The 24,034-nt window shown below is 41.9% G+C and overlaps 2 protein-coding genes across 4 annotated transcripts in view; one reads left to right on the forward strand and one right to left on the reverse strand.

Moving 5' to 3' along the window:
- Nucleotides 1-10,732, reverse strand: part of POLR3A (RNA polymerase III subunit A) — a 49,887-nt gene extending 39,155 nt beyond the window's left edge. Inside the window, exons 1-6 of one of the 2 annotated variants that reach the window (XM_074958661.1) lie at nucleotides 10,510-10,732; nucleotides 8,752-8,887; nucleotides 7,683-7,820; nucleotides 4,891-5,062; nucleotides 2,247-2,401; nucleotides 770-1,009 (exon numbers count right to left, since the gene is read on the reverse strand). In XM_074958661.1, the coding sequence (XP_074814762.1) occupies nucleotides 770-1,009; nucleotides 2,247-2,401; nucleotides 4,891-5,062; nucleotides 7,683-7,820; nucleotides 8,752-8,887; nucleotides 10,510-10,553 (885 nt within the window). In that variant the 5' untranslated portion in view covers nucleotides 10,554-10,732. The remainder of the gene's footprint in view (nucleotides 1-769; nucleotides 1,010-2,246; nucleotides 2,402-4,890; nucleotides 5,063-7,682; nucleotides 7,821-8,751; nucleotides 8,888-10,509) is intronic. The other variant, XM_074958662.1, reaches the window with a different exon arrangement.
- Nucleotides 10,733-12,112: 1,380 nt separating this feature from the next.
- RPS24 (ribosomal protein S24) lies at nucleotides 12,113-22,348 on the forward strand. Of its 2 annotated transcripts, XM_074958663.1 has the most exons (7): nucleotides 12,113-12,199; nucleotides 13,290-13,355; nucleotides 14,026-14,235; nucleotides 14,767-14,877; nucleotides 16,131-16,148; nucleotides 21,152-21,175; nucleotides 22,214-22,326. In XM_074958663.1, the coding sequence occupies exons 1-5, from the start codon at nucleotides 12,197-12,199 to the stop codon at nucleotides 16,134-16,136; spliced, it is 396 nt and encodes a 131-aa protein (XP_074814764.1). In that variant the 5' UTR covers nucleotides 12,113-12,196; the 3' UTR covers nucleotides 16,137-16,148; nucleotides 21,152-21,175; nucleotides 22,214-22,326. The 2 variants fall into 2 exon arrangements, with proteins under 2 accessions (XP_074814764.1, XP_074814765.1); XM_074958664.1 differs by lacking the exon at nucleotides 16,131-16,148 and having other exon boundaries at nucleotides 22,214-22,348.
- Nucleotides 22,349-24,034: the final 1,686 nt, after the last annotated feature.

Raw genomic sequence — 24,034 nt, forward strand, 5'->3', positions numbered from 1 at the left:
GTGTCTGAGTTTGCAGAGAGCTGAAATAGCTCTGAGCTGGGAAGTGCCCCATTGATTTCAATGGGTACTAACTCCCTTTATCTATGCAGTTTTCTTAACAGATATAGTTGCACTGGGTTAAATCACTTCTTCCTATTTAACTTAAACCTGTTCCTAATCAATTTAAGCTAAACCCAAGTAAATCTGGTTTAACCCAAAAAAGAATGTGCGCACACAATCTTTTGCAGCGGTTTAAAAAAAAATAAAATTGGTGAAACTCTACATGCAGACAAGCCCAATAACCTGCTCATTTTGGGTAGGCTTTTAAGACTACATGGAAGAGTTGGAAGGGCCTCTTGGCAGAGACAGACAGAGAGATAAAATAAGAAACCAGATGGGTAAAGAGGGGTGTGTGAATTTCTGGGCCTATGAACTATTATGTTCTTGTGCTTCCATCAAGTGCAACAGTCATCCCAAAACATGCTAAATGTAGCAAAATATGAACTGAAATTGAGAAATACTTCAGGAAAAGCAATTAGTCCAGTCCACGTTTAGCAGGTCGCTAACACACTGGTGTAACACCAAGAGCCAAATAGAGAGCTCAATCTGAGTCCACCATTCCTATGCCATTTCACGTAAGGCCAAATATTGCAGCTGAAGTCAAAATGAATGCAACATCAGGCCTCGCAGCAACAAGTAAAACCAATTACCCCCCAAGTTTAATCCAGCCTTTTATTTATTTATTTTTAAATAGAGCAGCAGTTTCAGGCAGGCAGGCAGGCAGGCTCACCTTTTTGATTACATCATTGAGGAAAATTATCTCTGTAAGCTTCATCGTCAAGTCATCTTCGTTGGTGCCAGACTTCAAGTCGCTCACAACAGAGGGTCTGATGCACAATGGAGGTACCAGGAGTCGTGTCAGGATCAAGTCTGAAGGCTTTCCTGCTTCTGGATTCATCAGAAGCAGAGGTATATCTTCCGCTGGGATCCTTTTAAAGAGGTTCAACACCATTAAAGGAGTCAAGTTCTCCTAAAAAATTAAATGAAGAAAGTCATACTGCAACCTTCAAGGGCATAACAGCTCATTTTTGGCTACATCTTAATATTGTTTACTTCATTTGCCACCCTTCTCTGCCAATTGTTTAAGTAAAAAGTCGGATTTAAAACAAAAAAGCATATGTAGAGGAAGTTATTCTTAAGGCAAACAAAAACACGTGTCTTTTGGTTTATTTATTTAGAATTGCAGTCCCAGTAAACTCTGGCTCGTTGATGCTTTCCCCCAAGCTTCTCCTCTTACACTATTTTCAGTTTAGATTTCTCTTTAGATTAGCTGTTACAGTAGTCTGTTTTTTATAGCAATATGGATATTTCATAATTACTTGCTAAAGCAATGTAAACAGCTTATAACGTGCTTGCAGTAAGGTATAATTACCACCAATTTCATTTACAAGAGCTCACATAGATTACAGCATTATATTCTACATAATTTCATTAGGTTTAGCAAGTTGTTTTAAAATTTAACCTTTTTTTCCTGAATGACGACTATATTGCTGACATTTCACGATCCATCAATAAACCCAAAGTTTGCAAGAAGTGCCTGTCTTTATAAAGCTGATCTAACGCAATTGAACAGAGACACAAAATCTGCATCACAACGTTTTCTATTGCATTTTCCAAACATCTATACTAAGAACTGACTGATCTGTTAAAATCCAAGGAAAAATCTCCATACAAAACTGCAAAGCTCAGCAAAACCACAAAAACTATATATATTCTTGTACTATACTTTGGTCACTCCTTCCTGTCCAGTTCTCAGCTCTTCCAATCATAGGTGGGGTTTATGAGTATTACAAATATTCAAGACAGTGACTGAAGGTAACTGTCCCCAGAGATAGCCTCCAGTAGCCTAAATTTCTTCTCTGCTTTCTGTCACCATGATTTCACCACTAAACTTTCTTCACTGACCACCACTGATCCTATACCAGGGGTATCCCTATCCTTTGCATGCAGAAAACTGTGTACCACAATTACTTGACTGGTTAGAGTAAAGATGCTGCTCTTTGCAGAAACCATTAACATCTCCCTCAGCCAGGTAGTATGATAATTGTTCTTCAAATTCTCCTCTCCACATATTCAAAGGCTGGACCAGCACCCATCCTTTACCCCTATACGAAATACTTCAGCTCATCATTCAGGAATTTATGCATCAAAATTAGCAGAAAATTCAAGCACTGGCAAAACAAGCACTGGTAGACACACTAATTCACCTGAGCTCTCCCCAGCAAGGATTCTACTTCTTTGTTATGTTCTATGGCAGTTTCAAAGGACTGAAGAAAACTTGATACTATTGGATCCACCACTTTCTTATTGGTCTTGTACTTCTCATGGATTATCTTCAATAAGCCACACTTCTTTACAGTACCTACAAGATGACAAATTTTGTTAAATAAACCTCAACTCTTGAGCTATTCTTCTAAATTTTTAAAAAATACTTTTTCGTGAATGTAGTATTAGGGAAAGGTGCTGGCTCTGGTCACCTTTAGATCCCAGATGCCTCTGTTCACAGAACAGGAGGAGCAGCAGCCACAGCAATGAAAGTTTGCCCACGTTGCCTGTTCAGTGCACCTCAGCTGTGACCTGGACTACTTCTAAGGATGAGAGGGTGGTTCACTCTACGTGTCCATTCAACCTCTTCTCAACAGTGGTACAGGATTTTTGCAATGTAGATGCTCTTGCACTAGGAACTGGACCAGAGTGCACCAACTCATTTCACTCATAAGTCATTCAGATAGTAACTTTTGATCATTACTAACCCAGAGTGGATTTTAGCCAGTGACCTAACTGTGCAGGACATTATAACCATTATTTGTCCTTGAACCAGCTAGTCCTCTCAAATTGTGTTCTACCGCGCTCATTGAAAATGTGGATAAACTGATTTAGAAAACAAAACAGAAAAATACCAAAAATAACTACCAACTCAGTTAGATGCTGCATTAGTTGGAATAAGTTCAAAGAACAAGAAATCCCCCCAAAAGCCAATTTCTACTTCTGACTCATGTGAGCATTTGACCCCACAAGGGAAAAGACATCATATTAACTTATTTCCCCAACACTTCAGTTAACCTCTCCAAACCTTCACAATGCAGATATGGTTTTTCTTTTCTTTTTAAAATGTTTTTGCATGTCCAGCAGATTGAGATGCTCATTTGATGACCATTTCATCTTTTCAGAACCTGTTACTGTGTATGTGTTAAAGGAAATAGGTGATTCTGCAAGATGAGTAGCAATGTATTGTGTCTCTGGATGACAGAATACACAACACAAAGGAATTTAAAAGATTACCTCAAGTTTTTGAGGTTTTTTTTTAGGGCCATATCTAGCTTCAAAAACTGTAACGGACTCTACATATTGACTTATATAGGAAACCCCACATATACACACCTGAAACCAAAATATGGCCTGATGTTTTTGAAATGCTGTAAAAACATTCCTTACAACACCCTTGAGGCAAATATTACCTTCTTTTTAGAGGTGGGAAAATAGAGGCTCTAGAGTTTAAGTACAATTTCAGGGACTGATTTTTACTTGCACAAGGTGTGGGACTTAAATATTGCTAAAATGAAGGACAAGTAATAACATTAAGTCTGACATTGCATAAACTGCTATGGCTGAAACTGAATGCTTTATACTGCTGGAAAGCAAATATTTTGTTTTTCCAATAGCACAGGGTATTCATTTCTACCCTAGAAAGCTGAGAGACACTAGACCTTAAAGAAATAAAAATCACATTCTGATTACTACCTTGCTCCCTCCCTTCCCAAGTTATTTCCAAAACAACTTTTAAAAGCCTTGGTTTTAGCAGGTCCTCAGAGAGCTTTGTATCATCTGAAAGCTTGGCTTAGAGACATAGCTTTTAATTCATGTAAATAACTTCTAACTTTAGACAGTCATGAAATATTAGCTTCCAAAAACCATACTGGATCTGAAGTGAAATTTAAAAAAAAAAGTGAGTCACAAAAACATGATTTTAATGTCTTGTAGCTGCCACTACTGGTAACACATTCACAAACATGAATGCATTCATGACAAAAAAAATACAGAACTAAATGCATGGATTGGAGTGCTCTTATTAAATCTCTGCCTTCCTATGCATTTGTACAGTTCCTAGTATTATCAAGCCCAGTCCTCTAAGTGAGACCTTCAGTTATTACCGCAATGCAAATAGTGAGGGTTGCTGGACACATTACATTAAAGAGAATATGTATGCTGACTATTCTAATCCAGATTGTCACTATAAAATTGCAAAGCTATAATACTATAGCAATATTAACAAAATAGTTAACAGCAATGTTAACACAAAATAACGAGTAAGAGTAAACACAATACATTTTTTTCTAAAAAAATCAAAAAGTCTATCACATAAGGTTTTCTCGCCAATAACTGACCAAACAATCAAATATCAGTATGATCCGCAATTATCGCAACTCCATCTGGAACACTTATATGCTAAGTATTACTGATTTGTCTAACTCATGACTGCAGGAAATGGTCAATAGCATATTACTCTTCACAAAGATGACTAAGCACAATTATGAACAACAGGTCTTCAGTTAGTCACAATTTTGACCTATCAATCCTCATATTTGCAGGAAGAAGATAATCATCAGGTACATTCACGCCACTCCTTGTAACAAAGCTTTCAACAATTGTCTAGTACACTCAAGAGGGTTTTTGGTTTTTAGCCTATGTTTATGTGTCAGCTATAGGTTAAGATCTAGAAAAAACATCAATGATTGTTGAATGATGAAAACACAACACAACATTGTGATGCTCTTCACGGGCTGGGCACTAGTGAAAAAAAAAAAAAGTCATGCTAAATACCAACCACCATCTGCTAATTTCCACACGCACCATTGAAAGCACCACAATAAGGACAGGTGTTTTTCTTTCTGCATTTTTCAGAGACTTTCTTTTTCAATCCCCGTTTCTGCAGGTAGGTCAGACCAGGCCTCTTCAGATAATCCAAAAACTGTTTCCTCTCCTCTGAAGACAACAGGATACGGCAACAGGTCTTGCAGATCATCTTAAACATAAACAATTGATTGTTCTTTTGTTAATGAGAAATAAATGTCATTAGGGACAAATTATGATGAGGGATACCACAGTTCTTCACACAGATGGAGTTTCATGGATGAAATACTACTGCCTTAGTGGGGGAACCCAATTATTACACAGCACACTGCCCAACAAATATGAGCAAGTTGGGAAACTCTGGCCAACAGGACAAATCTTTGCTCTTCTTAAGAAAAGTTCAGCAGGAAATTAAATGTCCATGCAAAGAGACAACAAAAATAATTTGCTGGGGAAGAGTCAACCTGTTTTTTCGAAAGGGAAATCAACCTCACCAATCTACTAGAATTCTTTGAGAGTGTCAACAAGCATTTGGACAACGGGGATCCAGTGGATATAGTGTACTTAAGATTTTCAGAAAGCCTTTGACAAGGTCCCTCACCAAAGGCTCTTAAGCAAAGTAAGCTGCATGGGACACAAGGGAAGGTCCTCTCATGGATTGGTAACTGGTTAAAAGATAGGAAACAAAGGGTAGAAATAAATGGTCAGTTTTCAGAATGGAGAGAGGTAAATAGTGGTGTCCCCCAGGAGTCTGTACTGGGCCCAGTCCTATTCAATATATTCATAAATGATCTGGAAAATGGGATATAACAGTCAGGTGGCAAAATTTGCAGATGATACAAAACTACTCAAGATAGTTAAGCCCAAAGCAGACTGAAAACAGTTACAAAAGGATCTCTAAAACTGGGTGACTGGGCAACAAAATAGCAGATGAAATTCAATGTTGATAATTGCAAAGTAATCCACATTGGAAAACATAATCCCAACTATACATACAAAATAATGGGGTCTAAATTAGCTGTTACCACTTAAATAAATCTTGGAGTCACTGTGGATAGTTCTCTGAAAACATCCACTCAATGTGCAGTGGCAGTCAAAAAAGCAAACAATGTTGGGAATCATTAAGAAAGATAATAAAGTAGGGCCCTACCAAATTCACAGTCCATTTGGTCAATTTCATGGTCATGTGATTTTAAAAATCATAAATGTCATGATTTCAGCTATTTAAATCTGAAATTTCGTGGTGTTGTAATTGTAGGGGTCCTGACCCAAAAGGAGTTATGGGGGTGGGGTGGGGTGGGGTGAGGGGGGGGGGACAAGGTTATTGTGGAGGTGGTTGCAGTACTGCAACAGGACTATACCATGGCTGTACCATATCATGGCATCTTTACTTCTCACTGCTGCTGGCGGCAGCATAGCTTTCAGAGATGGGCGGCTGCTGGTTGGGAGCCCAGCTCTGAAGGGAGAGTTGCCGCCAGCAGGAGCGCAGAAGTAAGGATGCCATGGTATGGTACTGCCACCCTGATGTCTCTGCTGCTGACTGCAGAGCTGGGTCCTCAGTCAGCAGCCACCACTCCCTGGCCACCCAGTTCTGAAGACAGCAGCGCAGAAGTAAGGGTGTCATAGTATGGTATTGTCACCCTTACTTCTACACTACTGCTAGCGGGGCACTGCCTTCACAGCTGGACACCCAGCCAAAAGTTGCCACTCTCTGGCCAGCCCGCTCTGAAGGCAGTGCAGAAGTAAGGGAAGCAATACCACGAGCCCCCTAAAATAACCTTGTGACCCCCCTGCAACTCCCTTTTGGGTCAGGACCCCAATATGAGAAACGCTGGTGTCCCCCATCAACTCTATATAGTATAGTGTAAAAGCACACAAAAGACTATTTCACAGGGAGAGATGCATAGTCCGTGATGTGTTTTACATGGCCATGAATAACATATTTCCTCTGTATAAATCCACGGTGCACCCATATCTTCATTACTGCGTGCAGATGTGGTCACCCCATCTCAAAAAAGATATACTGGAATTGGAAAAGATTCAGAAAAGGGAAACAAAAATTATTAGGGATATGGAATGGCTACCATATGAGGAGAGATTAATAAGACTGGGACTCTTCAGCTTGGAAAAGAGATGACTAAGGGGGGATATGATAGAGGTCTATAAAATCATGACTGGTGTGGAGAAAGTAAATAAAGAAGGGTTATTTACTCCTTCTCATAAGGACAAGAACTAGGGGTCATCAAATGAAATTAATAGGCAGCAGGTTTCTTCACACACCACACAGCCAGTTTGTGGAACTCCTTGCCAAAGGATGTTGTGAAGGCCAAGACTATAATAGGGTTCAAAAGGAACTAGAACTATCCTCCATGAACTTGTCTATCAGTGGCTATTAGCCAGGATTGGCAGGGATGGCGTCCCTAGCCTCTGTTTGCCAGAAGTTAGGAATGGGCGACAGGAAATGGATCACTTGATCATTACGTGTTCTGTTCATTCCCTCTGGCATTGGCCACTGTCGGAAGACAGGATACGGAGCTAGATGGACCTTTGGTCTGACCCAGTATGGCCATTCTTATGTTTACTAACCCTTCCCCTTTGATAGAATCCTGATCTAATACATAAAGCCATACAATACAAAAGATAAAGTGTTCTGCATAAACCACCACCATCTCTTTCACGGCTCCCAGAGGGATAATCCAAATGAAGTGATATTTTAGCTTTTCTGACCTCTCCCCCTCCTTAGGCTGGGTATAATAATTGCTGTCTCTCGCAATTAAGGAAAATTATTTTACCTGTAAGATGCCTATGACAGCTTTAAAGTACCCAACATGGAAACACGGCAGCTCCAAGTCAATGTAGCCATAATGCCCTAAACAGTCAGCTAGATTCTTCCCACAGGTTTCACATGGACGGTCCTTTTCACTGGTACCCTTTGAAAAGGACACAAAAACATTATAGCAACAATTACCAAATTGTGGGAAACAAAAGAAGCTACCACAGCTGCTCTTAAATTAGTCAGCATGCCTGTGGACAGTACTCTGTACACTCGCATGAAAGACTTCTAGATTATTTCAACTCTGAACACTTGCTCTCAGTCAGTAAGAGCTGGTAACACACTGAAAGCATCATACTCAAAACCCAGTCCACATAGAAACAGAGCATCTTGCATTGCTCCTGCTGATGCAAGTGCTGTTAACTCATTCAGCCCTATTCACCTGGAAAGACTACTATAGTGACGTGGTACTAATTGTATGTCCACACTACAGCTAATGTGGTTTGCAGCTTGTGTAGCTGTGCCCACACTGGCTTTACTGTAGTTAGCTCGCTAATGGCAGAGTGAGGACACACCAGCATGGGTTTCAGTGCAGGTTGCACAACCCCACCTGATCCCCCTGAGTACATACTTGCAGTGACAGCACATGCTGAAACCCATGCTGCTGTCTACACAAGCAATAAATCACGGCCCCACCCCCAGATACAGGGCAGACATACCCAGCGAGGGTAGCTATTTTATGGTCATGTGAAAAGCATGAGGAGAAATGTGTGTCCAGCCTCAAAAACGAGTCAGCCTGATCTGTCCAACAGTGTGAAATGCTTGATGGCACAAGTCACATTCCAATTAAAGAGCTGCTTGTATCACAAGACACCATTGCAACTGGCAATTTCAGCAGAAGAGCCAAGGACACATAACTACCTTATTTCTCTTCAGCTCATGTAGTTTAAGCGGAACATTCCATAGGCACACCTGTACTGTGGCTGTATAGTGGAATTCAGTTTTCATTTCAGCATTGTTCATATGCATTAAAAATATTTCCACTAAAAAAAAAAAAAACCAACAACAACAGGAAATAGGATCCTTACCATACGATGGTCCAGCACTCCATACTGCAGTGGAGCGTGGTGGTTGTCCTGGCTGTACAAGTTCTTACTAACCACCTGAATGTGAGCTTGCTGGCGCATCTCTTCTGGAGATTTCATGCCAAAGCAGATGTGGCTTCTAGCAAAGGGAAAAATTACAAAACTTGATTTTAAAAAAAGATACACAAGAAGCTGATCTGAGTTACAATAAAGCCAAAGCAAAATTATACTTCCATCTCTGGGTAAAAAGCATGAATCTATGTATTAGATTTTTGCATTACAGCTAATAATTATTTAAAAAAAACAAAAACAAGAAGTCCGGTGGCACCTTAAAGACTAACAGATTTATTTGGGCATAAGCTTTTGTGAGTAAAAAACCCACTTCTTCAGATGCAACTAAAGGTTATTTAAGGATCATCACAATATAGAGCAGTGGTTCCCAAACTGTGAGGCACCCATAAGATCATTCAGGGGGTCATGATAAGGCCCGGGCCAGCTCTCACAGGGGCGGGGAAGCAGTGCCAACTCAGCCCTGTTCTGCCCTTTGCTCTGCTCTGGCTCATCCTGCCATGGCTCTGCAACCGCCCCGGCTCCAGGCCCTGCTCCAACCGCAGCCCCAGCCCTGGACTGCAGCTCCTGTGGGGTGGGGGACAGATTCCATTACTGGTGGGGGGGAACAGAAAAACTTTGGGGACCACTGCTACAGAGTTTATCACATGGATATACTCCAAATGCAGACACTAAATACTAGCCTTTTCCAGCAGTATTAGTGAAAAGGAATTACCAAGTCCATATAAGGTTAGCTTGCAGGAAACATGGGGGGAATTCTAACAGTTAGAAAAGGGAAAGGTTGATTAGATTGAGTCCATCTATTCCATTGCAAAAGCAGCTGAATTCCACTTCCAAAGAAGGAGGTTTTACATTAAACTGATACTATAGTCAATTTTAGATAAAACCCTTAGCCTTTCCCATTAGCTAACATTATCTGTCACAGAAGGAGTGACAAAAGAAATGTTACGTCAACCAGTGTTTGATTTCTTTTCTAACTAAAGAAGACCACCTATATAAACCAGATTAAGTGCAGATACATTATATAAAATAATTTAGAAACCACCACGGCCAACAAGAACCAAAGGGTCAGGAGAGCTGATTCTAACTTTCATGAAGCTGATCCCAATGTCAGACTAGACACGTATACCAATGTACCAACACTGTTAGGTACCTGATATGATCAACTTTTTTAAAAATACAGATTTAAAACACAAAAGTTAACGAGATAAACCAGGTCTCCATGGTGGGGGCTGGTTTGTTTCAATTATGCATTAATGTTGCTGTATTTCTTAAGCACTGTCAAATGTACTTGGAGCACAAAGACAGGTGCCCTTTAGAGAGCGTCCAAACATAAATATGCATTTGCAGATTGTATTTGCAGGTGGGCTGACTCCCCCTCGTCACCCAAACACTCCCCCGGAATCGCTGGGGGGGGTTGAATCCTTCCATCCCAGCGGGGTCCCCTCCCTGGGTCTGACCCACGTCCCTGGGTCTGAACCCCCTCATCCAGCCTCTCATCTAGCCTCCCCCCCAGCCCCAGGGGCACAGGGCCCCGCTCCTACCTGGGTCTGACCCCAAGGCTGGACACCGCCCCCCAGTCCAGCATCCCCTCCAGGGGCACAGGCCCCCGCCACCGACCCTCCCCATCAGGGGCACAGGGGCCGCCGGCAGCGGGGCTCTCGCCAAGGCCGCACAGCCCCCGCCACTCACATTTTCTTGGCCACGTCAGTCTCCCTGAACTGCTCCTTCACCATGATGGCGGCGAGGCGCGGGGCGCTGCCCGCACGGAGGGGAGAAGGGAGCCGGGGCCGCGCGCCCGCACCGCACTGCAGAACTCACGGCACCGGCCGCTCAGCATCCTCCTCCTCGCCCCGCCCACCGCCAGAGCCGCACGGGGAGCTGGGGACCGGCACATAGCGAGTCGCAGCGCTGCGGCCGCTCCCTGCAGCGACACCTGCTGGCTAAAAGGGGCAGCCCCGCACAGGCCGCTCGGGGCTGGCTCCGATGGGGTCAACTACTGTAGACCCCGAAACAATCCCCTCACCTCACCTCAATCCCTAGTGCAGCCCAAGGAAAACCCACAGCACCCCTCGCAGTGCAGGCCCCAGAATAATCCCCAACGGCCCCCTACTGCATTCTCCAAGATAATCTTCAACACACCCCTCCAATGTATCCGCATTCCCCAGGATAACTCCCCAAACCCTCTCTAGTGCATCTCCCAGGATAACGCCCACCATCCCCAGTGCTTCCCCCAATAACCTCCGCATCTCCCTCTAGTGCAGCCCCTAGAATGACCCACAACATTGTTGCTCAAATGAAGCACCCCAGAATAACCCCCATCACCTACCGCCAGTGCACTCCTTCCAAATAACCTATTTACCATATCTGCTTAGTACAGTCTCTCATAATTCCTCTGTCCCCCTCCCAACTCACATACTTAGTTGCTCTGAGAAGGTCTCATCAATGGTGTTTAAAATGCCACTAATAGCCAATGGTACGCCTACATAATTATATGTAATGGTTAAAGCTAAGATTTTGTCACACATGTTTTTAGTAAAAGTCACAGACAGGGCAATAAAGAAAAATTCACAAAAGCCTGTGACCTGTCCATGACTTTTACTAAAATATGTGTGACAAAATGGGGAGCTGTGGAGTTTCCACAGTGCCCGCAGCAGCTGCGGGGGCCTGGTTTGAAGCTCCAAGGGTCCCCACCACCCGATGGTGGAACAAGTCAGGACATATGGAACAAAACCAATACCCTAGTTTAGACAGTGCCTAACTCTTATTGAATGAAGTAATTTTTTCTACAATAATTATTATTTAACTGTGTAAAGGTTTTCAGGTTGTGCAGAAGCTGGATATGTAAACTCAGATTGTATTATCACGTGTCTTTCAGAGAAAAGACAATACTGCAAGGTTCCATCACCTACCTCCCTGTACTTGACAATCTTTTTGGTGTGTGTTTGTACAGTGCCCTGCACAGTGGGGTCCTGGTCCATGACTGGGGCTTGTTGGTGCTACCATAATATAATTAAATAAGAAATAACTAATACTTTAATGGGGAATGTATAATATAATGCGGGGGGGGCGCGTGGAAACTCCGAGAATTTCCTGTTTATAATCACCACTGCATCCAACAAAAATGAATAAATGATTAAGTTTCTTCCCCCTCCAGCCCCCAGGTGGCAAAGTCCGGCCAAGCAGGATGCCCCAACCGTGTATTTTCAGTCAGGCGCTGGGCTGGTCGCCTCTCTCCTGCACTTTTACTCAGGCTCTGATGAGGCGCCTTCGCGTTCTGCTCCGCCCCCTCACTAAGCCCCCGGGCGCCGGAATATGATTGGCTGCGGCGGGGTCCTTCTTCCTTTCCTCGCTCCCTTGGAGAGAGCTAACCGCCGAGATGGTGAGTGTCCGCAGAGCGACCCGTTTCTATCCGCCTTGCGCCGCTGCCATCCTGCCGCCGCGGGGCTCGCGGGACCCTGTGGCCTCTCCGGGCCCATTGGCTGGGGCGCCTGCGCGGGCATTGGGGAGCCCGGGCGGGAGTCACGGTAGCGGTGGGGCTGCTTCACCGCGCCCCCTCCCCCCCCCCCCCCCCAGGCCTCTGGGATGCGGCTCCCTGAGCTCCCCGGGCAGCGCTGGGCTCTAGCTCCCCGCACTGCTCGGCTCTTTCTAGCGCGGCTGCTGGCTTTCCCTAGCCTGGCCGGCGCGGCGTGTGTGTGCGGGGGGGGGGGGGATGTGACAAGCCGCCCGCTAGCAGCTCGGCTGGAGCCGCCCTGGGCTCTGCGCATCGCCCCTGCACGTGCATTCAGTCCCATTTCGCCTTCCGCTGCGGCTCTGCCCCAAACCCAGCGCTTCCCGGGGGCTGGAACTGGGCACAACTACAGCGGCCGGGTGTGCTCAGGCAAGTGATGGTTTCCCTTTGCACCTAGCATACGAGTTAGTAGCCAGCTTCAGCTGCCGAGGCGTGTTCGTCCACAGGCTTCATGCAAAGTGTTGCCGTGTGACTGGTGGATGCACTTTCCTTTCATATTTAGGGATTGTATTCACCTTACACACGAGGTTTAATTTAAACTTTGGTACAAAAAATTCTTGATCTACATGTGGGTCAAATCTGAACTGGTCATGTTACAAACATGACTTGCATCCCAGTTAGTGCCCCATAACCCAGGTCCAGTTTCCCATTTTTTGACAAGTAATATTGCATATTGGTGGATGCTCAGTGTTGGACAGCTTGTGGACATTGTTCTGTGGGCTGCAAACTGCATGAATTCCATAACTATTATCATGACAGTTTTTTTCTTCATCCTTGGAATAGCTCTCCTAGCACAGGTTGGGGTTGTATTGTAGTAGCTTCTTGCCATGAGTTTCAAACCAGGTTTTTAATCAGTTTTTGCAAACCAGCTGATGAGTTATTTGAAATATTGTGTAGATGGTGTGAAAGATCATGGAAGAACTCAAATGCATATTAATTGGTTTTCTGAATTATCTTGTAGAATGACACGGTGACCATCAGAACCAGGAAGTTTATGACTAATAGACTGCTTCAGCGTAAGCAGATGGTAAGATATATTGGGTACTACCTTGGTTTTCTGTATCTGCTTATGTTGGGTTATGTGTTTTATGTTACTGTATTTTTAATTCTTAAAGCTTGCAACTTTTACTCTTTAGAATGACTCTAGGTAAAAGACTTCTAGATAGGGTAGACTTTTTTCAAGATACTGCTTCCTAGTGGGTAGGCTGTCTATGGTTGCCATTTAAATTAATTTGTTGTAATGATTTGCTGGACCATTAGATGTGCATGAAGATTCTAGTTAGGGAATAGGACATAAGTATTCTCTATGATCATTGTTAAAACTTGAAAATACTGAACTGCCCACTAATTGCTTTGCTTTACTTTATTCTGAAGATGTAGCCAAAGCTACTGTGAGTGATATGGGGAGAATAATAGGGGCTCAGAGCTTATGAGAACTCTTCAATGGCAGTAGTTTTAACTTGATCTTTGACTCTTTAATTTTTGCTTCAGTCTCTGTATAGTGAGATGTACATCAAATAGGAACTGCTGGCCTCCGTTGTTGCTGTGATGTGTGTTAATTTAGATGCCAAGTGTGGGTAGTGATATTTTCCTCATTAGCTGTTATAAGGCTGTTTAGATATCATCGTTATGTATGGAATATCTTTATACTATTATAAAGTATGGATATTTTTAACTGGAAAAACTTCCGTCTGTAGGTGATTGATGTTCTTCATCCTGGAAAGGCCACGGTTCCCAAAACTGAAATCAGGGAAAAGCTGGCAAAAATGTACAAAACAACGCCAGATGTAATTTTCGTCTTTGGCTTCAGAACCCATTTTGGTGGTGGCAAGACAACAGGCTTTGGCATGATTTATGATTCCCTGGACTATGCAAAGAAGAATGAACCAAAGCACAGACTGGCCAGGGTAAGTTTCTTGCTTGCAGTTTTTACAGTGCTAAGAAGGTTGCTGTTTGTTCTAAAAGGCATCTTGCGTATAGTTAGGGTCCAAAACTTGAAACATTACAGCAAAGTTAAACTATTGGTACAAAAATGAGATCTATAAATAGAAATCACTTCTCTATATTCATGAATTTACAGCGTGGAAACAAGCTTTTTGTTGTAATGCAGATGAAGGGGGATGAAATGATTTATGATCAGCTGTGGGTTTTAGCAGTACAATGTAATGGTTAATGGAAGGGGCACAAGATCATGGGATGAGCATGCGTAGTATATATGTTCTTAAAAATATACTCCACTTCCTCTCTACGCTTTCAGCACATAAAGTTGCCTCACTTTTATATTAGCGGTTGCCTACAGAACTTTTAAATAACTTTTTAGGGCTTACATTAGTAATTATACTTTCAGTTATTAAAGGTTTTGAAATATTTAATATAGAAACACTTTATAGATATTGAGTTCACTTTAATAATTGTGGGCATAATTTTCTTACTACTAGCATGGCTTGTATGAAAAGAAGAAGACTTCGAGAAAACAGCGGAAGGAGCGTAAGAACAGAATGAAGAAAGTCAGGGGCACAGCCAAGGCAAATGTTGGTGCTGGCAAGAAGGTATGATGAAAACCTGCAGGCTAGAGCATAGATGCTGGATTTTAGTTTCTTTGCTAGACAGGTTTCTTCCTCAACAAAATAAAATTTTCTTTAATTTTTTTACCTTTCCTACTGGATAACAAAAATTAACTTATGAGCTCCTGTGTAGTTTTAACTCAGTAGCTTACGGTAGAACCTCAGTGTTACAAACTGACCAGTCAACCACACGCATCGTTTTGAACTAGAAGTATGAAATCAGGCAGGAACAGAGACCAAAAAACCCCCACACCAAATACTGTGTTAAACATGAAGTACTTAAAAAAAGGAAAGCAGGTTTTTTTCTTCTGCATAGTAAAGTTTCAAAACTGTATTAAATCAATGTTCAGTTACAAGCTTTTGGAAGAACAGCCCTAATGTTTTGTTTAGAGTTATGAACATTTCAGAGTAATGAACAGCCTCCATTCCCGAGATGTTTGTAACTCTGAGTTTCTAATGTAGTTTTGCTCTCCTGGTTGCTGCTCGGTAGGTAGCTTAATGTGAAGATTTAAGTGATAGAATATTCTATTTCTTTTTTAAGTCTTGTAAAAACTGTATTTTGTTCCCATCAATGTAATGGATACCTCACTTGAATTACTAGATAACTCCGATGATGGACAATAAAACTTTAAGTTCTCCCCAGACTTGAGTTTTGTTCATTAGATTCCCCCCACCATGATAGAGAACTCCAGCCAGCCTGGTGGGCTGCTGGTATTGTAGTATGCTCCCTCCCACAAAGGAACTTTAGAGTTAGGAGCCATGTGTTTGAGGCAGTGCCCTCCACCTCTGCAGGCTATGGGGAGGTAGGATGTTTATCTGGCACTGCTGTTCTCTTCTGCCTAGTCAGTTACTGATGCTCAACTTCTGGTGGGAGCTGTGTCAGTCCCTCAGAGGGGATGGCAAGCCAGCCTGACGTGAAGGTTGGAGGGCGTCTTGGGATGTTATCAAGCAGAATGAAAAACTGAGGTACAGTGTAGAAATGAAAGCTTAAAGACAGATCAGTGGTACTCAAGGGATTTGAGAGGTGCGAAATATACTAAGCATACTTAAAAACAGTAAAATCTGATTTTTGCACTGTTTGGGAGGTAGAGTGAAGGTGGTGGGTAATAGAAAAAGCTGATCTTTCTGGTAAATAGTTGTAGTTGCTAAAATGTTATAAATAACCAAATATCCTTTCTTGAATCTTAGTAACCTTTCTTTACTTTAACCTTTCTTACTTTCTTGGAATTCTTCAACAGAAGTGAAGTGACTAGCAGGTACTGAGTGAGCATGGATGTGGTGGTGGCTGTATGAATTATGCATCACTTACATGCTTGAGACATGTTTAATAGAAACACCTTGTGTATTGCTTTGCATGCCTGTGCTCTCACTTTGAACCTGAATTCATTTCTGCCCTTCAGTAGACGGTATTCTGCTACAGTCCAAATACTACTACAGAAACAGAGGGTGGCTAACTTAAAACTGGTGCAGAAGTGAAATCTGGTTTTCTGACACTGCTCATCCAAATACACCCAGTGGATCTTGACAAGCTCTTGTGCATATTGTTATGGAATACCAATAAATGGGGTGAAGGATAATGCCTCAACAGTATGCATTGAGGCATGAAGAGAAAAGCATTGGCCCAGTTTTTTTTTTTTAAAACTGCATACAACGAACCCTCGCTAGAACGCGTGTCTATAGAGCGCAAATTCGCATATAATGCGGTCGTGGCCATGGATCCCCAATTTAATTACAATTCATTTTAACGTGGTATTGCGCATGGATACCAAATCCCATGTTCTAGCGAGGGTCCAGTGTATTGATAAAAAAAAAAAATACAGCTGCATATGTAACTTGTGCTTACCACAAATGCACCATACGTTTCTGGATTTAAGCCATTCTTTTTGTTTAAACACTGTAATATGCTGGTTAATAAAGATGAAGCCCTGCAAATGTTTAACTGCATAATAGTAAAGATGAAGGCAATTTAACAAGAGCTCTTAGTGGTTTGTAGTTTGAAAGCATGTCTTTAACCAACAGAAGTTGGTCCAATAAGATATTACCTCACCCACTTTGTGTGCAAACTTAGTTTCAAGGGCGGAATGATTTGAATCTGCAAGCTTAATCAGTGTATTCATTGTATGCTCATTGATCAAATTTGCTGTCTAAATTCATTCCCTGCAAGCTCTGTGAAATTCTCTACTTTGTCATTTACCCTCATGAGTTTCCTCAAAACCCCCAAACCTCATGATTTACACAGGGCCCTACTTATAATGCATCTCAGTCTAGGTAGCACAAGTAGAGGATAAAATAGTTTAATGCTACTCTTTTGACAGATGTGCTACCTGTCTGAATAGTTCTGTGATGTGGTGTATAATCCTTGAAATGAAGCAATTGTTCTCTTGACTGATTTTATTCTCATTTGAGGTTGACCAGTATTAAAAATTGGCTAGGGGGCATCATTTAACAGCAATGATCAACCTTATTCATAGAATATCAGGGTTGGAAGGGACCTCAGGAGGGCCATCTAGTCCAACCTCCTGCTCAAAGCAGGACCAATCCCCAATTTTTGCCCCAGATCCCTAAATGGCCCCCTCAAGGATTGAACTCACAACCCTGGGTTTAGCTGGCCAATGCTCAAACCACTAAGCTATACAGGAGGGCCACACAAACCTAAGCACCGCCTTGTGAGGGCCAAACAGGTTATGTACAGTATTTTCTAGTTAAAAACCAAGAGATCAGTGCATAAAATCTATGTCAGAATGATAGAAAACAGGGGAAAAAAGTAAAGAACACATCATTAAATTAAGAATATATAAACATGATGGCAAAATGCTAATGAATCTGCCTTTAGTATATAGTGTTGAAGCAGGCCCTGGGCCTTACGGGATGTTCTAGTGGGCCGTAGGTTGGGCATCCCTGACTTAAAGGATCTAGGTCTGACTAATTAAACAGCCTAGTCCACATGGATTAGTCTTTCTAACTTATAAAACACGTGGCCAATTTTTATTACTATGGTGTCTCTAGAGGCCATGATCAAGGCCCCACGGTGGTTACGCATACACTCTACTCCAAATAATGTAATGACTTCTCAATTAAGGGATCGGTTTGAAGTCTACTATATTACTTAAAGTTTACATAATTTAAATAGATGGGGGCCCCATCTGGCCCTTCAGACGTTTTAAGCCGGCCCTAGAGCTCCTGCTGGGGAGCAGGGTCCAAGACTTGCCCTGCTTCCACGCATGCCATGGCTCTGCATGGCTCCCGAAGAGTGGCATGTCCCACCTCCAGCTCCTACGCGTAGGGGGAGCCAGTGGGTGCTGCATGCTGCCCCTGCCCCAAGCACTCCCCCCACAGCTCCCATCCTGCCTGAGGATGGGGCAGTGTGCAAAATAGCCTGGCTGCACCTCCATGTAGGAGCTGGGGGAGGGGGGAACATGCCACTGCTACTGGGAGTTACTTGAGGTAAGCGCTGCCTGGAGCCTGCACTCCTGACCTCCTGTCCTAGCCCTGATCCCCCTCCTGCCCTCTGAGCTCTTCAGTCTCAGCCCAGAACACCCTCCTGCATCCCAACCCCAGAGCCCACACCCTCAGCTGGAGCCTTCAAACCCCCCTGTCCCAGTCCGGAGCCCCCTCCCACACCCTGAACTCCCAATTTCATGAGCATTCATGGCCTGCCATACAATTTCCATACCCAGATGTGGCCCTCAGGCCAAAAAGTTTGTCCACCCCTGAAATAGGCAGACATAAATCTTTTAAATTAACTCCTAGAAAAACTGAAGTGTTGGTGATATTTCTGTATAACTTCTTTTGAGGAGGCTTATGGATGAAGGAATAACAAGCAATGAAGCATTGGGTAGAGAAGTAGATGTCCACATCTTCATTTGGCTGCAGAGTTCTTAGGAGGAACAAAAAGCAGAGCGGAGTAGTCACTGTAATTGACACATTAATTACTATAGGTGCATTGTGACTAAAGGAAACTCTATTTCTGAGTAAGTCTCGTCACTTGTAATAGTCTTAACTTGCATGGAAATAGAGTTGTTGCTAAATCAGTTCTTTGCCTTTGTATATGCTTTACATTTCCATTTTGAAAATGCATGCCTGAAGTGTGTGAAGTATATCTGAAAATGTAAATCATATACACATTGAATTACTTTCATTAGCCCTTCTTGTTGTGAACGTAGGGTTCATACCATACCACTTTCTCTCACTTTTGGTTGTTTAAATTGGGGCGTCTGTTTTTTTTTTGGGCTATACCTTTATACATCCATTGTAAGGCTTCGTTTACACTGGGAAATAGTCTAGGTTTCAGACTTTGGTGATCGGACACTGGTGTAGCTGCACGAGGGAAAACTGCCATTTGCACATATGGAGTTTACCCCTTGAAAATGGGGTAAGTTGCGTCCATTATTGTAAACTTATAGCTGATCCTGTAGGCTCTGGTGCATCTGTATGTGGATGGCCACTGATGGCTGGAGTTAGGGGAAGGTTGTGCCATCTTCACTTCAAGTCTTTTAGACCATGTCTATACTTACTGCTATAAGCTTGTACAGCTGTACCAATACAGCTGTGCTACTGTAAGATCGCTCGTGTAGCCGTGTTATGCCGATGGGAGAGAGCTCTCCTGTTGACTTCATAAAATCAGCTAAACAAGTGGCGGTAGCTATGTTGGTGGGAAAGCATCTCCTGCCAACATAGCACTGTGCACACAAGCAATTATGCGGCTAAAACTTATGTCGCTCGAGGGTGTGAAAAAAGTTTTGCTGACATAAGTGCTAATGTAGACATGGCCTTACTCTTGTTCCTACGTGACTAAGGCAGAAAGCTAAGTAACTGACAACGTAGCCTGCTTTCCCTTGATGGTCATTTAACTCCTCACTTTTCATGTCTTGACAGTTGCACACATAACCTCTGAACATCTAAAATCTTAATAGCAATGTGCCTTTCCTTGCATTGTCACATGACTATTTTTACTGCTCCTTACGGCACATAAATCTACCCCCTCTCTGGGTACCAAAAAGGTACCCTTATAGTTAAACTGCATTAACCACTCTCTTGTATCTGATTTGAGTGCTTTTTTTTACATTGACAGCTTTCATTATGTTTAAAGATATTAGCTTGATTTTCATAACGTATGTAAATTAGCACTCGCATTCAAGCACATGAATGGCCTAACTAGCCATCTGTGTGGAAATACTCAGTTGTATAATTGTGAAAATTGGTCCCCTGATGTTTGTAACTAATAAAGTGCAGAAGACTCTTGTAAGAAGCCTTATCACCCTGCCTCATCACACCTTTGACTATTTTTTAAGGAGTTGGCATTCAGCTGTGACTCTCCTTTCCCCCTCCAAGAAATTTGTCCCACTCTTTTGCAGCCATTATCCTTCTGCAAAACCCTCCAAGATCCATTTCTTCTGTTACAATTTTTAAAGTGTTTTCTATGATATTCCTTTTTCTTACACCCTCCACCTTTTATTTCTGTTACTTGTATTCTTATTAGCTGTCCATGATAGGAGCTGCTTTTATATATGGACAGCACCTAGCATGTTGTTTGCTATTGGAATAAATAAATGTTAAACGTTATTTGGGCCGTGGCAATACACAAGTCTTGTAAGTCCTTTATATGTGGCACTCTAGTTGACCGCAGTAGCTCTGAATGTGGAGGGCTTGCAGGATCATGGTTTTAAGCCTGCCGTTAACCTTATTTTGCTATACATAATCCTACCAGGTATGTAAACCCTGATGTTTGCTCTTAAGTGCAGATGCACTTAAGAAATAAAGCATGTAAAAATGGATACTTTAGTCACCTCCTTTCCCCTTCAATTGTTTGTATTCAGAGTTATATCTGATTGTATCTTTGACAAGTTTGGCTTTGATTAGCTATATGGGCTCGTCATGGCTATGGAGGAGAGTTGAATTCTTCTCTGGTTCATACACTGAATTGCCTCATTTCCATTTGCAGAATATCTTGAAGGTGCAGGCATGTGTGAGTCAGAACACACTTTTGACTTTCCAGACCGCAGTGGAGCCTGCAATGCTGTTAGTTAAAGCAAGGTTCCTCCTTCCCCCTGCTCCTATATCTTACGAACAGGGTGAACATTTTAGGAAAGTTACTGAAAGTAAGCATGAAACCCAACAGTGCCATTAGCACTCTTTAGGACACACTCACACCAAACAGGTTGGATTTTCTAGGGTAACATGACTATGTGTAATAATGACTGTAATTTGTGGGTGGTGTTTTTTGTTAAGCATTTACTGACTTTCTGTTTTCTTGTTTCAGTGAGCTGGCAAATGGAAATAACAGGTATAACTTCTTAAATGTTTGGCATTCTGCTATGCTGGTGATTTGGTTTTTCTCTAAGAATTAATCTTAATGAAATTAACATTTTATCGTGCTGTGGCCTTATGTTCAAAGTCAGGACAAGTAAGTTTTAACACAGGTTTTTTTAATTTTAAGGGAACGCTCTGTTTTTGCATACGGTATCAACTGCCAGTTTTTGTGGACGTGTTCCCTGTGGCCTCACCCACACCTCCACTGTGTGGAAGACCCAGATAACAAGGAAATCATGTAACTTACCGTAAACAAAGACTCTAATGCTTAGAGTAACACTGAAAATGTAGATTTCTTTTAATCTCTCATAATAGAAAAATTGTGACTTCTCAAAAATTGTCCTTTACATTTCATTAATAACTAATATAATGGGATGAGTGTTTTTACTACTGCTTAAATGACACAAAGATTTATCAGAATGTATCTCAAATTACAAAGCAGTATGTTTGTTTCACTGATAGAAGTTACGATTATAAAGCAGTCAATTTCTATCTTAATACCAGCAAGAAGTCTCTCAAGTGGACTGATGAGACTTAACTAAAAGGCCATCAAACATACTTTAAGTCCTGCTGTTTGTTCTCATTTCAGTACCAAGGCTACTTAAATGAATGTGCTTTGTTGTGGTAGCTGGTGCAAAGCAAACCCAACCCTCTGCTATAGCTACTGGAGCAACTTTTTTAAAAGCAGCCTGAGCAGTATGTATTTAAAACAAAGCAGAATTTAACTAAAACAAGACATCTGCTATCCTTGGTCTTTATACGGCTTGAATATTCTGATAATCTTACTTAGCTGGCTGACAATGCAGTTGCTTCTCATCTTATGGTTTAATAATTGTTCATAGCATTTTTAAAGAATAGAGTGTCTGAAGCCCTGATCTTGCTGTGGCCTTTTTCTGCACAGGACTAATTGTTACTTTTCTAAAGGCCCTTATCCTGCAATGTAAAATAAGCTGACTACATTCCATTGCAAAGATATTACAGGGCTGACTTTTTTCCACCCTCCTTTTTACAGAGACTAAATTATCCTGCAAAGGTAACAAGAGGAGAAGATGATGATGATGGTCTATCAGAAGCTTGTCAAATAAACTATATAAACTGAAATGCTTTGTTCTTTTTTTCCCCCCCCCACGGTTTAAATGTACAATAAAGATTTTATAAACTGAATTTGAAAGATCCAGAATTGTTCAGATCAGGTGCATTGTTTACACTGCATTAATAACCGTTTTGGTATAAGCATTGTTTCAGCATCTCAATATTTTTACTTCAAGACAGTCACATCCAAATATTTTATTGATTCATAAACAGTAGGAACTAGATCAACATGCTTAATGAAGTGGTCTTTTATACTTCAAATGTTTTGAAAGCTGGTCTTTTGACAGCTGTGAAACTTACCAAGCTCTCTTTTCAGGTGTTTGATAAGTGGTAAAACTTAATTCCTGGGCTAGAACTTTGCAAGCAAGATTCATCTACTAGCCAGTTGCTGGACTTTATTAATAGGTGTTTAAGTATTTTTTGTTTATACTCAGGTCCAAGTTTAACATATTTGCATAAATGTATAGATCACTGTATTGACAAATAATGACCTATTCTTGCCCCTCATGGAAGTCAGCCATATTTTTAGACTTACCTGTCAAGCAGACTAGAAGTGTGTGTGAGTGCGGGCTATCAATCAGGTCAGATCCAGCTTTTATCAAAACCTTATCCAGACTGTCTTGTAGCTCCTGTGTGAATACATAATGGACTTTGAAAATTCAACACTTGAGTATCTATCCCAAGAAACACACAACAAAGCTGAGGAACAAACATGTTGCTGCAGAGAAGACACTTCACTGTTTGGAGGGGCTTGAAGAATATTGCAGTAACCCCACTGAGCTCAGACAATATGTACATTGGAATAAAAGCATAAAATTGGGTTCTGGTGTGTAGGAAGAGGTGGTTGTTAAAGGCTAAGTAAAATCTAGAAAGTAAGCAAACGTTTAGGTTAAATTTTGATACATCTCTTTTTGGTAATTGCACTTAGGAGGTGACTGGCTCTCCTGTGCCAAGCATGTTTAGGGCTGATCAAAAGTTGGACTAGGGTTTTCCAAGGAAAACATGGATGCTAAAGTTAGTTTGGAAGATGGTACTTTTTTTTTTCTTCTCCCCCACCCACCAGTCCACAGTAGAGAACAAGCCCCCTGGTTTGGGGAAATGAGTGAAAGAACACTTGGAACAAAATTTCCTACAACTTGTAGCTTGGAAAAAGGGTCTGTTTTCCTGCTCATAAGTCTAACCCATATGTTCCCAACTTGCTCTTAAACTTCAATTGCATAGTGAAATAGTCCTACATAGGCAGAGGATGGAGAATGGGAGTAGTCTCCCCAAAGTAGCTGCATGTTAGCAAAATTTCTCTTCTGCTAGCCTGAATTCTGTCTGTAGATACAGTGAGATGTATTCATCCAGCTGGCATTCCTCTGAAGGCTTGGGGTGCGCTGTCACTGCCTTCTCATGCTCCAAAGGTAGGTGGATTTTATTGAGTACAGCAAGTTCCGTGCAGTGAAGTTTAGAAGCTTTGGGTTTCCCCAGAAAAATGAAGTCTTGTTTTCAGTATATTTTGGTAATGATGAAAAATACTCTTCTGTTTAAAATGCATCTTGACCTGGTAATACAGAATACATTGCTACACTAGCTGGCACCATTTATTTAATCTACAATCCAGGGTAACTCCTCTCTGGCTGTTCTTAAGAGCTAAATCTATTCATTTCTGAGAACTGGTCATGAAACACTTTAAGCTGCTGCTGGTACTACGCATCACTTTCTCCACACTGATTGGGATTGCTGTCTCAATGTGGCC

The sequence above is a fragment of the Natator depressus genome, chromosome 7 (assembly GCF_965152275.1).
Source record: "Natator depressus isolate rNatDep1 chromosome 7, rNatDep2.hap1, whole genome shotgun sequence".
NCBI classification, from domain to species: Eukaryota; Metazoa; Chordata; order Testudines; family Cheloniidae; genus Natator; species Natator depressus.

Bases quoted from the DNA above. Each gene is read 5' to 3' on its own strand.
- RPS24 (XM_074958663.1), top strand. The intron at 13,356-14,025 runs GTAAGATATATT...TTCCGTCTGTAG, and splicing joins TGCTTCAGCGTAAGCAGATG to GTGATTGATGTTCTTCATCC. The intron at 14,236-14,766 runs GTAAGTTTCTTG...TCTTACTACTAG, and splicing joins CAAAGCACAGACTGGCCAGG to CATGGCTTGTATGAAAAGAA.